The 12201-nt window shown below is 41.9% G+C and overlaps 1 protein-coding gene across 1 annotated transcript in view; it reads left to right on the forward strand.

Annotated features, from left to right (window-relative positions):
* The first annotated feature begins 473 nt into the window (after nucleotides 1–473).
* The window catches only part of kif26ab (kinesin family member 26Ab), a 48011-nt gene continuing 36283 nt past the window's right edge, over nucleotides 474–12201 (forward strand). The window contains exons 1-2 of the mRNA XM_085932351.1: nucleotides 474–820; nucleotides 2182–2400. Coding sequence (XP_085788477.1) covers nucleotides 686–820; nucleotides 2182–2400 — 354 coding nt within the window. The 5' untranslated portion in view covers nucleotides 474–685. The remainder of the gene's footprint in view (nucleotides 821–2181; nucleotides 2401–12201) is intronic.

The following is a 12201-nucleotide window of genomic DNA, read 5'->3' on the forward strand; positions in this document are numbered from 1 at the left end:
TTTGAGTTTATCACTACAGTTTATATGGATCATGAAGAAAAGTCATCGATGCTACCTTGCAATACATTCAGCAGGATGGATATATATATATATATATATATATACAGTGCATCTTGTAGGACTATTAAAAGAGAAATGGCACCATTAAATAAGTCCAGATGAGATCATTTGGTTCCACATATAGATTCACTGCGGGTCTTCCACAGAATGTTATGGGGGACTATCACGGGGATGTGTCGTTAGTGATTATTGCTTGGAATGTCATGGTTATACATCTTGGCACTGGGAGTCCTGCATGTATAGTGAAGAGGGGAGGAGAAAGAGAACAGAGAGAGAGAGAGAGAGAGAGAGAGAGAGAGAGAGAGAGAGAGAGAGAGAGAGAGAGAGAGAGAGAGAGAGAGTTAAAGGGGAGGGTGATGGGGAGGCAAGAGAGCAGAGAGGAGCAGAGGGTCCTCCTCAGATGATGTCCTAGAAGTATCCCAGTGGATGGGGAGCGTCTCATTTGGATTGTATGGCGTCACTTCATGGAATCCTGAGAGATTATTACGTGTGGATTCCCGGATTAAAAATAGCATGTGGAGTTTTTTTCTTCTTTTTGGCGTGATCAAAACATATGGTTTAGATGGCGCTAGGGATTCGATAGGACGAGTGGGATATAACTGTAGGTGACATTTGCAACCCCGGCATGGCTTTACCGAACTCACCGGGCTCCTCCGGAGGGGGCAAACCCGAGCCCAGCGTCATCGACCTGGGTACCATCTTCGTTGACTCCGACATCATTTTTGGATTTACCAGTCACTTGCTGAAAAGAAAAAAGAAGGTAAGAACGCCCCGAGTCACTCAGACTAGGCGTCGCCGTGTTGCGCTCATGAAGTGGTGCTCAATACTTGAAAATCCGAACCCGTATCACTGATTCACTTCACTTTTCTTGTTTTCAAGATAGCAAACTTAACTTTGGGGGTTTTGTTGTGCAATTAGCACTATTTCACGTGTAAAATATTTGTTTTTTAAACTTATGCATGGGATAAACTACATGAGTAAGACGTGCGGAATAGTGGACCAATTAGAAACAAGTGCAATGGACGCGTTCAATTTGGATGATTGCAAATTATTACACAGTACGGAAAAAAATAGGTTATTTTAAAGAACGTAATCAATCACTTCAATACGAAATTTGATACATTTATCATATAAAAAGGGGTAAATAATAATAATAAAACAATGTCACCACTTTACGAGAGCCATTCGAGGGCACCGCGGAGTTCTTCGGTGTTTCATGAGGCCGTCTTTCCTAACGTCATCCCACCATAAAATATTCAAACTTTACTGATAAAATATTTAAACAGCTCAGTCCTCACTTCATCGCCACTGCTCTCCGGCTAGTGATGTTACTACCCGTTGCCAGATGGTGGCGTTAGAGTAATGCATTTAGGCGCACGGATGCTTGCAGGGCAACACTCAAGTGCGCATTTTGGGCGTCATTGGATAACTTTTGTAACAAAAAAAAAAGTTGAAACTAAATTACGACAAATATACGACACTGAATTGATTAATGTATCATTTTATTGTTTGTATTTTGGAGATCTTGGTTTTAGAACCAAATTAGGGCAAAATACATGCAATTTATTTTCAAGATTTCCAATATCATGGATTTCATTTAGTTGAAATGTAAATGAGGTAACATATTTAATGTCATTTTCGTTTACACTGATGTTGTAGGCTACTTTTAGCCCTCCCATTCCGAGACAATAATACCGCCTCTCGCGCACCACCGATCACGCACGCACACACGCGCGCACGCTCCTGGCCCCTTGCAGCGCACTGCTTCCAAACTCCTCGGACACCTTCAAGTCGACTTCAACAGATGACAGGTCACCGTCAAGTCATCTCCGCAGCCAATATGATTCGACTCCGTCTTGATCACAACCTTTGAATCGGCTTATTTTAAGTCGTTAAGGTGTTTTGCTCAATATTGTATAATGAATGCTTATGGGGACGGTCAGCTTGCGCTTGACGGAGGGGAGCATCCAAAAGTAAGTGTTCAAATACGGGGTTCCATTGCACTAATTCTAAATCACGCTTTCTTTCAAACACCTGCTCATTTATTATCCATGCAAAAGTTGTGTCACTTACCAGGACAGGTGAAACTAACAAAATCTCACATTTTTCTCCGCGCTAAAGTTGGAGCGATGTCCGACTGGAGAGTCTCCAGCCACCCCCAGGAAGAGGCTCCTCTCTGCGGAGACCGCACGCTGCAGCCTCCGGCCTGCCCCAGAGGGCGCCGGCTCTGTTTCTCTGCCCGAGACGGAGGAGAAGGGAGGCTTTTGTGACACTTGTCAGAAGAAAGTGTCCGAGTTGAGGAAACTAGCGTTAACCCTAGCTGATCAAACCTCATTCAAGGTAGGTCATACACTATTCATAAAAATAATGCCCTATTACCTAGGTGAATTTAATTTGACATTCTCTAAACCTTTGCATGCAGATGTCCAACTGTTTGAAGGCTTTTTGCACAACTGCTCTCTCACAAAAAAAGCTGAATGGTAAAATTCACAACAGGTGTTCGGTCCATAAATTCAATAGGATTCTTGAATTATCCATCCAGCTCCTCTTTATCGAACAGCAAATTGTGCAAAAAGCACGGAAACATGCAAATTCAAAGATATTAAGCACCTGTGAAAGTTCAAGTTTTTGGATCATCCTGAAATTTCTGCCGAAATTCCAAACTTTTTGTGAGTAGTGTTCTCTATGCTCCCACGTTGTAAAAGTCAAATGTATAAAAATCATACCTTTGTTTATTGCCATGCTTAACTTCAAAACCGGCCACGGGTGCCAGAAAAGATTGTAGATTTTGAAAGTGAGCCATTGTTTGTGCCAAACAATGCTTATCTTTTCATTTTGCTGTTGGGTCTAAGGAAGGGGGCAGAAGGGGATTTGAACTAAACCGGCCACTTACTTTGTAGACTGAAAAGGAAGTCATGTCCCAGTCGACCTTCACTGTGCATTGAAAGTGTTCCTGTGCGGCTGCTAGCACAGTTCCCACCACTGTTAAATATAGGCTCCGAGACCACTGTTGTTGTGACGGGCTTCTATTGCCCCCTGGCACGATCCCTCTTTTGTTGTCCCATTTTTGGGAGGCAGTCTCAAAAGTCAGATTGGGTTACAGAACCTCCAAGGTTCTCCCTCATAGCAGCTGAGGGGCAGGTATACAAGGGACACCTGGACTTAAATTCCAGACATCTTCATGTGTGGTCCCTGCAAGGTGCGTATCAGATCCATATTTGGGTATCAGGTACGACATACATTTGAGTGCTATTCTCCCCATGGGAACTGACCCCCCCCCCCCCCCACTTTTAGTGCAGGCCCCTTCAACAGGACTTTGTGGCCTTCACCACTGGAAGATCCCCATTTACTCTTGTTGATAGCTAAATTGGACCTTAATTCCGGGGGTGGTCAATGGTGATGGCAGGGTGCTTAAAGTTGAGTACGCTCATAGGATCCTTAATGTATAATGAAGCCATTGTCTATGTGAGTTTAAGCTGCTCACCTGTTGACCCTCACAGTGAGGACACGGTTCTGGATGATTGCTCCAAATTGCTTCCTCCATGGCAAGAATAAGGTCACGAGGGCAACTTAGGGGATGACATTTGCGAGGCTTTTACCTGGCTGGATTTGCCAGTGTTGTGTCTGCAGTTGTCACGACTAAACTAGAATGGAGACTGTTTTCCAAAGTCATGCCTCCCCCTTCCTCTTCATCCGCTGGCTGACCCGTTATTGTGAAGAGGAAGTCGGCTTAGTCCCCAGACAACCCCCCCCCCCCAGTTGTAGCCTTATTGTTTGAATACAGAAGTAGTGCCATGTAGGAGAACATTCGGAGTGTTTGTTTTGTTACGTTATAAAGGCAAATTGATGTAAAAATAATAATTCATGACAAGTCATAACAAACTTGGGCAGACTGATGAACGCTCTCTTTAAAACCAAAGGAATTTGTTTCAGCTACATCGAGCAAAGACGTGTATATTCCATTAACTTATTGTGGCGTTGATACCTAAGATGCTGATTTAACATCTTAGAAGAAAATATTCTGGTTGAATAGCAAATTGTATGGCCTCCAGACCATTTGAGTATGAGGTTTCCTCTGTGTTGGAACACAGCTCTGATGTAGATGCGCTAAATGCAAAAACAATTTACTTTGACCCAGAGGGGAAAACCACACTAACGTATCTTCTTTGTTGTGAGCCTGTGTCCCCAATTATTTATTGGCTTCCACTCGATGGGTACCTGCAGGGAGCGACCCAGTTAATACAACCACTGGGGCCTTTGAGTTCATTTAATGTTATGCAAATTTGAGGGTTTATAGAATTGTTTTTATATCTTTGTTTTGAGACTGAACCCACCACCAGATGATTGAAAATGTGCAGAAATGGTTGAGGACACCCCCCCACCCCACCGCCCAACCCGATCAAACAGAAATTCATCCGCTTGTATTTGCATAATTAAAACCTACGGGTAAAATTTCAATAGAGAGAAGCGCATTCTCTAAATGTGGACTAAGCTTAATTTGGCAAGACACGGTCACCAGGAATTACGGGAAAAAAAGAAAAAAAACAGGGCCATATACTGTAAAACTCCAACTTCAAAGTAGCAAATTAGCGCCTTGCAGTAATCACAGACTCTGCAGACAGGACCTTGTGGTTGGATGGATAAAATCCTCACATACCAATTCTGGCTTTCATTCCTGTTTTTGTGTGTCTGTCCTCAGCTAGTCAATAAAATAAAGTCAGGAAAGTGTCCGTGACCACCAAAGATGATTAGGTTCTTTTGCAGCTTGGACTAATTCGATGCCCATGGACAGGCTTGAATGGCTCAAACTCCTCGGCCACAAGTCAAGTCAAGTCAAGTCAAGTCAAGTCAAGTCAAGTCAAGTCAACTTTATTTATATAGCCCTAAATCAAGTCTCAAAGGACTTCACGTGTTCAAAACTTCACAATTATTGCACTCAATTAATGCACTTCTGGTGTATTTTTTAAAAATCCAATTCTCTGTAAGCCTATTGCAAAGTCAGAGGAGTTTGAACTGAAGTGATTTTTTAAGTGTTATGTCATTTTCATTTGTGGTATAATTATATAATTTTAACTATTATTGTAGGCAATTATGACCATTCTCACAGTGAGTGCAGTCATTAGCGATGCCTTTCACATCTTTTAAGCAAAACACTCTAGAAACATTAGGAACTTATATTTCAAAGTTTTCTTTATATCGCCTCATTTAGCCCCAACGCAAGTGTTTATTTCCCAAAAAGTTGAGTGATTGCTTTCACGTGAAAATGTGCTTGTGTAAGGGTTTTAGCCTCGTGAGCATTTGGTGGTTGCAGACACTGCAGGTCAATGATGGAGTCAGCAGTGTTTAACACCCTCTCATAAACTGAGCTTCATGAATATAAATGCAGTGTTGAATCTTGCCAGTTGAACCAGCACACTAATTCATTAATAGAGACCTTCCTACAGGATTCCTTTAGGTCTTTCAAATGTGAATTAGGTGGATCTGATCCGTAGGAAGCTCATTTGAATCAGAATACGAGTTGGTTAAAGCAAAAAAAAAAACCCAGCTAGTAACAATTGTAGAGAGGAGCTGATGTGTACACAATGTGTCCAAATTCATCACGGACTAAAAGAAAAATGACCCGAGTCTCATTTTCACATGTGACAATTGTAATTTCACTTCCCTGAATGGACGAGCGCAATTTCACGAGTGTAATTACCCAATCAATGCCTCTCTTCCCATACACAGATTTCAATAGCTGTCACTCAACAATGTTTGGTTGCCATGGTTGAGAATCCAACAAGGACGTTACATTGTTGTTCATGCACAAGTGTTTACAAGCAGTGTTGCAAAGAAGCGACTTCTCCACCTCTCAGGAGGAGGACGAGGGCGGGTTATACCACTCTCCTTAGTTCAGCAACCTTAGATTTTGATTACCTTCGACTTTCATTGCCTGGAACAGGTGTAGGCTGCCAGGTTGGCAAACAAAAAGGACCAAGTGATTGGCAGCTCCATTGAAGAGAAGGGTGGCCAGAAAAAGTTTTCAAAACACCTCTGGTGGTTAAACTCGAGCAAATTTAAAACAAAATATGGCCACAGTAATTCCAAAGCATCTCTGCCCCGGTGGCTCTGAATGTGGGTCGACGCGTGTACTAGGAGATGAGAGATGAGTCGAATCCCTTGGCGTCGTACGTGGCTGCTGTGTGACTTGTGTTTTACGGCATGTGTCTTTGTGGGAGCGTAGAGTGATAATGTGGTGTCAAGTGGAGCACAGACCTCAGACATCAGTCATGGCTCTCCACAGCTCTGCGGTGTTGTATTTGTGAACTCCCGCAGCTGCTCGCTGCCAATTTACCTCTCCACTCAAATTCTATTGTTTACTCTTTGTGCAGCTGCCCGCCACATTTTCACGCGGTTCATTTTTTGGCTGCTTTAGTGTATGTGTACATATTTTTTATTTTTGTTGGTTAAAATGTTTTTTTTTTATAGTGTGCATAAGAATGAGCCTTTCTTAAAGGTCTTGTTGGTAATGGCGGCAAACCTAAGGTAACGTAGCATTAAAAATGTCAAATGGTTGGCTTCACTAACTGCGCTCTGCAGTGGTAGAGTAGCATGAAATTAAAGGCTCACTGGAGTGAACACGCGTTTTATTGAGTAAAGCAGGTGGTTGCCGTTCTCCGGGGTGGGAGATGCTTAAATATTCCACATTTCTCGGCATTGGAATCCACTTTGAAATTGAAATGGTGGTACCTGTGCAGGTAAGCTGAGCTATTCTTGCCATTTTGCTCTGCTGCATTCCTGTAATTGTCAAGGCTGTCTTGCCTTATTTATTCATTGACAACAAACATGTTAAGCTGTTCTATTATCTTTACAGCTATTCAGCAAGCCGTTCAATCAAGGTGTGTGACTTGGGATCAGGCAACTGTATCATTACCTGTAATGAGCTGGGAAGGCGCCAAGCAACCATCACACCGTGCAACTTCATGCTTGGGTGGAAAATATGCACATTTTCAAATATTAGTCTAAAAAAAAAAAAAGATTTTGTGATGAAAGAAAAAAAAATCTTAATAAACAAGAGAACGGATCTCTGATGATTAGATAATATGCGTTACAAAGCAGGCAAACATTAATTGTGAAGTTTTTCGCAGCGCCATCTGCTCGATCTGGTGTCTGTTATCTTACAAAATAAATAGTCCATCCTCTGGAAAGTCATTAAACAAAATCTGTAAAAAAATAGCCTGCATGTGTTTTGTTGTTTGACAACAGTGTTTTTATATAAACACCAACTAACATGGACATCGCGGCAACACGTGTATATTTGACCCTTTTGTCATTGCTTACGTGCTTGAGGAAGGCAAGGCCTGCATAATAACACTTGTGTTTGCTAGTGTTGGGTGAAGGACAAAAGAACCAGACTGGACCCAAACAATGGCGCCAATGGCTGACAAGGTGATACGTTACAGTATCTGTGCGTGAACACAACAAAAGCCCAAATGTCAGCGAGGAAAGTACAAAAACATGACAAGAAGTGCAACAAGTGAATTCATCAGGATGACTTTTACATATTGGGTGAATGCAACGATTCGTTTGCTGATTTGTTTGCTTTTTCAGTCACTGCGCTCAGCTCCATAAGTCAAGTGAGATGTGTACAATGAAGGAGGACAGTCCATGAGTTCGTCTGATTCCAAGTATTGAAGAAACATAGTTGTGATAAATTTTCATGGTGCTTCATATACACTGAAGGAGGTAATCTCTTGCTGGCTCCATAAAAAGTACTGCATTGAAAGCAGGCCTTGTGGTAGCAGACAAATCACCCGGCTTATAGTGAAGCGTTGAAAGAGAACGCCAGGTTTGTTTACAACTGACAAGATGGATATGCAGACGGCAAACTGGGCTTTCCGGGCGTGGTTCATTCGCTCAAGGCAAATACTCGATCGGGCGGGCGGGCGTATGATGCCTAACGTGCCCTTGAAATTGCGATGTTTGTTTTTTGTCTTTGGCAGATGTGAATGGGCGCTCTTGCTCACCACTTCGGAGGGTTGCCATGCATTGTTTGGTGTCCTCTGGCGTTTTAGAGACAGTAGCAAAGTTGTTGTTTTTTTTTTTTGGAAATCAATAAAGCTGAAAGCAGAAGAATGCAGATATAGTCCAATGGCAGAACAGAATTAATCTGATCCAGTAGCAAATTTAACACACACTAGGGATTGGTAAAAGATCATTTATTCTGTTAATTTTTTTTGAATTGATTACACATCACACATCCAGAGTCGTTTAAGGAGCTTGCTAGTGTACACCACAATGGGCACTTTCTGTGCCAATGCCACCCTGCAGCACAAATAGGGCAATAAACAAAATGAGCGAAAAAAAAAAAAAAAAAAAGTCCTTTTAGACCCAACAAAATACAGAAGGAATTCCTTTTTTTTTCTGCTTTGGAGCTGCTAAAGGATGCATGTTCTACATTTGCTCATCAATTGTTCACGACAAAAAATAAAATAAATATGATGTTCTGGTGGGGAATAGCATCATGCAGTCTATCCAGTAGGGATAGCTCAGAATTCCCAGCACACATGAGTTGGCATGTTCTGGTTCCGTATTGGGGGCCTCTTTTGCTCTGGTTGACTGAGATCATTTCAAACTTTCTGATGTCATTCTTTAATCACCCCCAACGCATTGGTGGTAAATGATGATGACATGACTCTCGTGAGTTATAGCAGAGGACATTGTTTCACTTTTGATGTAGTATAGTAGATAATTGGGGATATAATATATTTTCTAGCAAAATTAGTCAAGATATTTTTTTCAGCGACGTAAACAGGGCTCCATAAATCCTGGCACGGTGTGAAAATGCCAGTCAAAGTTCACGCCGCTCATGTTCATTTCATGCTTGACTGTCCTCCTCTGTGAGTGAAGATGAGTGTGCGTATTGATGGCGTGCGAACGTGCGTGTAAGTACCTGAGGAAAGAGAAAGAGACCAAGCACATTTTCCCATCATCCTTTCCAGTCTGCCTAAGATGTCATCCATCTTTCTCAGCTTAACTGCCAAACAATTTATGATTGCATTATTGCAGTCATTGATATATCCTCATCCCCAGCACGAGGCTTACGGGGGTCTGCTTAATGGGGAATGTGAATCATTTGCACTCTGATACCATAGTGTGCTTATAGCTTCAGGGGAAAATTGACATTAGACATTGCATGAACTGTTTAGAGTGACTCATTTGTATCATTATCTGTTGTAAGACCAAGCTTTCTCAAGTACCATGAAAGAATAAGGAGACACAGAGCTGGGTCATCATTTACAGACTAAAATTGAGAATTTTAGAAGGCTTTCTAAAAATTTCTAAATAAATCTGAGGTTATTTATGTATTTATCATTATTATTATTATTATTATTATTATTATCATTATTATTATTATTATTATTATATGCTGTTTGTGTCTGGATTGACCTTAATGCTTCCGACCATGAATATTGAATACATTTTATATTTACATTTTTTTGAAACAACCAGAACAACCATTAAGGAATAACAATCCATCTACATACAGATAAGACAAGTTGAATGTATCAAGAAAGTTTAAGGGTCAAATTCATTATGAAACTGTAAACTCTTTGGTGGAGGAAAATATTTATGAAGGCCTTATTTGTAAGCTTCTACATATAGAGTGCAGGAAGAAAGTGCCCCACTCTGTTGTTTTGTTTCACTACTCGCGTGATTTGATTTCTATTGCTTTGCAATTTGCATGCTGACATTTGAGAGGAAATAGCATAGCAATGCATTCCACAAAATGACAGCAAAGTCATTTTTATTCCGTTGCAAAAAGAGTGAATTTCTCCTTTGCTGAAAAGGTCACCCTCATCTGTATGGATTTTCACAAACGATTTATTTCTCAGAAAAAAAAAAGTCAATTGGCTTGCAAAACCTGGATTGTGTGCGTATGACACGATCCTGCTGATTTTGACTTTGAATTTGTCTTGGACATTATCAGACAGCAAAAATCATTTCATACTACAGTGAACAAACTAATACAATTCATATTAGCATTAAACAAATGATAATCCTTGAGAATTGCTGCCACCCAAAACTAGTCGACACTCCCGGGGGAAGCTCGGCCAATAAACCTTCCATGAACTGCCTCCTATTAATATATCTATCCTTTATGTTTCCCATCTTGTTGCTGCTGCTGTATTTTATGATGTCACTCTCCGCTACCGGAGAGCTCTGGGCCACTTTATCTCCTTGGTGTGTGTCAGACACTTAAACTTAAACCTCTCTGTTTATGAGCCCCAATCTGCTGCTCCATCCTCACCATTTGTGGCTTACCATGACTACAGCATCGCCTATAAAAGCACTTGTTGTGGGAACTTGCGGCGTACGACACAAGCCGAGTGATGTCTGACGAACGTGGCAATATATTTGCGTAAATGTGTAGCTCTGTATTTATTATTATTATTATTTCATTTCTCATCAAAAATCCATTATTTATTTATTTATTTATTTATTTATTTATTTATTAACTTTATGAGCTGCTTTTACCCACCACCTTAAATAAGGGGAGTTCCAGGACATATTTAAAGCACTGATCTAAAGTAACAGTAATCTTACTTGAGCGCAGTTTTTGGCCAGTCCCCACACCTCAGGCTATTTGGAACGAGTTCAGTGCTGATGCTTTGCTGGGAAACATTGAAATATGTTGAGCTATTTACTGCTCCAAATGAACCCATCCCGCAGAATCATGGCTGGTATGTCTTTGAACATGTTTTTGCAACACGGAAATGCTTTCATGAATCAAACGATCCATGAAGAAGAGCAAAGCACGGTGAGCTTACCTGTGCATGTGGTAAATGTGTCATGGCTGCACTGTTTGGAGCCATTTTGACCCAGCTCGCCTCCCTCCATGACCTCTCCAGATGCAACTTCAGAGGCCAAAGCTGCAAAAGGGCATTCTCACTACAAGTTCAGACAGCCAGCGGGGTGTAAAAGTATATTATGTGGACAAACTTGAATGCGTGGTTTTATTTGCACGCAGCGTTTTACGACTTGCACTTTAGTGTGACTTTGAAGCAGCGCCTTAGTTTCCAGGGCAAGTTCCACAACAAACCTCTGAGCTTTGGCCTGAACTTCAAATTGTATGATTGCTCAAAGAGTCAATTTTATCCGAAATCTTCCTCCCTCCTTGTCTGCATTCCACAGTGTTCACTACTTTCACACGGTCATTGCCACATGCGTCTAGCGAGACCTCGCCCCCTCCTACTCCTTCTGGCCATCCGCTGACCCCTCAGCCTCTATCCATCCCACGCTGGGCATTTTGTCTTGGACTCTTTGTGAGTGCATTGGAGAGGTGAATACAAGGCACACTTGAACTCCCCCAGAAATGGACGCCGGAGACTACGTTTGAACTGGATTTGACCTTCTGGACCACGCTGTTTCCTCGCACACAATCAGGCTTTCACACATCCAAAGCCAATTTAGCGATCCCTTGCTAGATCTTGATAGTCGTTAAGTTATGGAAGGTGCTGTAAAAGCCCTACAGTAGCTATTGAAAGTCACGATGGTACAATAGAAGATGGAGGCTCCCGCAGTCCCTGCTCAATGCTTAATTAGCTCATAAACAAAAGCGAGCGGGGGGATCAGAGAGGGCAATCAAAGTGGTTTGTTCGTTTGAGGTGCTCCGGCCATCAACAAAGCATCTCTAATAGCCCCGTTCCTCCATCCTTGTTGTGTTTCACTACAGTGCTCTTCCTGCCTTAGATAAAAGGCCCAAATTCCAAAAAAGGGCCTCGGACAGAAGACTGTCAACATGCACACCTCCCTTGGCCTTCAAAGCACGGGGCCCCTTCCTCTTGCTGCCGCATAGTGACATCGCTTCTCGGCCCACGTCCGCACCGCTGATTATTTGGTTCCCTGTGGTGGCTGTGCTAGCTTTCATGTTTTTGTGACTTTGGTGGTCTGTTTTTATTGACTTCCTTTGTGCGTCACCGTTTTTGACTGGCACAAGACCAAGCCAGTGTGTGTCGATGAGCCGCTCTATGTGTCACAGTAGCTCAGTGCCCCATATTTGTTATTACCTCAAGCAAAAAGAGGTCAAGTTTTCTTGATTATAGGTTTGTCCCGAGACTTGTTTTGTTTTTAATTTCCTGGCTCCAATCGTTGCTTACT

This window comes from Syngnathus leptorhynchus, chromosome 15, assembly GCF_054491065.1.
Source record: "Syngnathus leptorhynchus isolate UIUO chromosome 15, UIUO_Slep, whole genome shotgun sequence".
NCBI lineage: Eukaryota > Metazoa > Chordata > Actinopteri > Syngnathiformes > Syngnathidae > Syngnathus > Syngnathus leptorhynchus.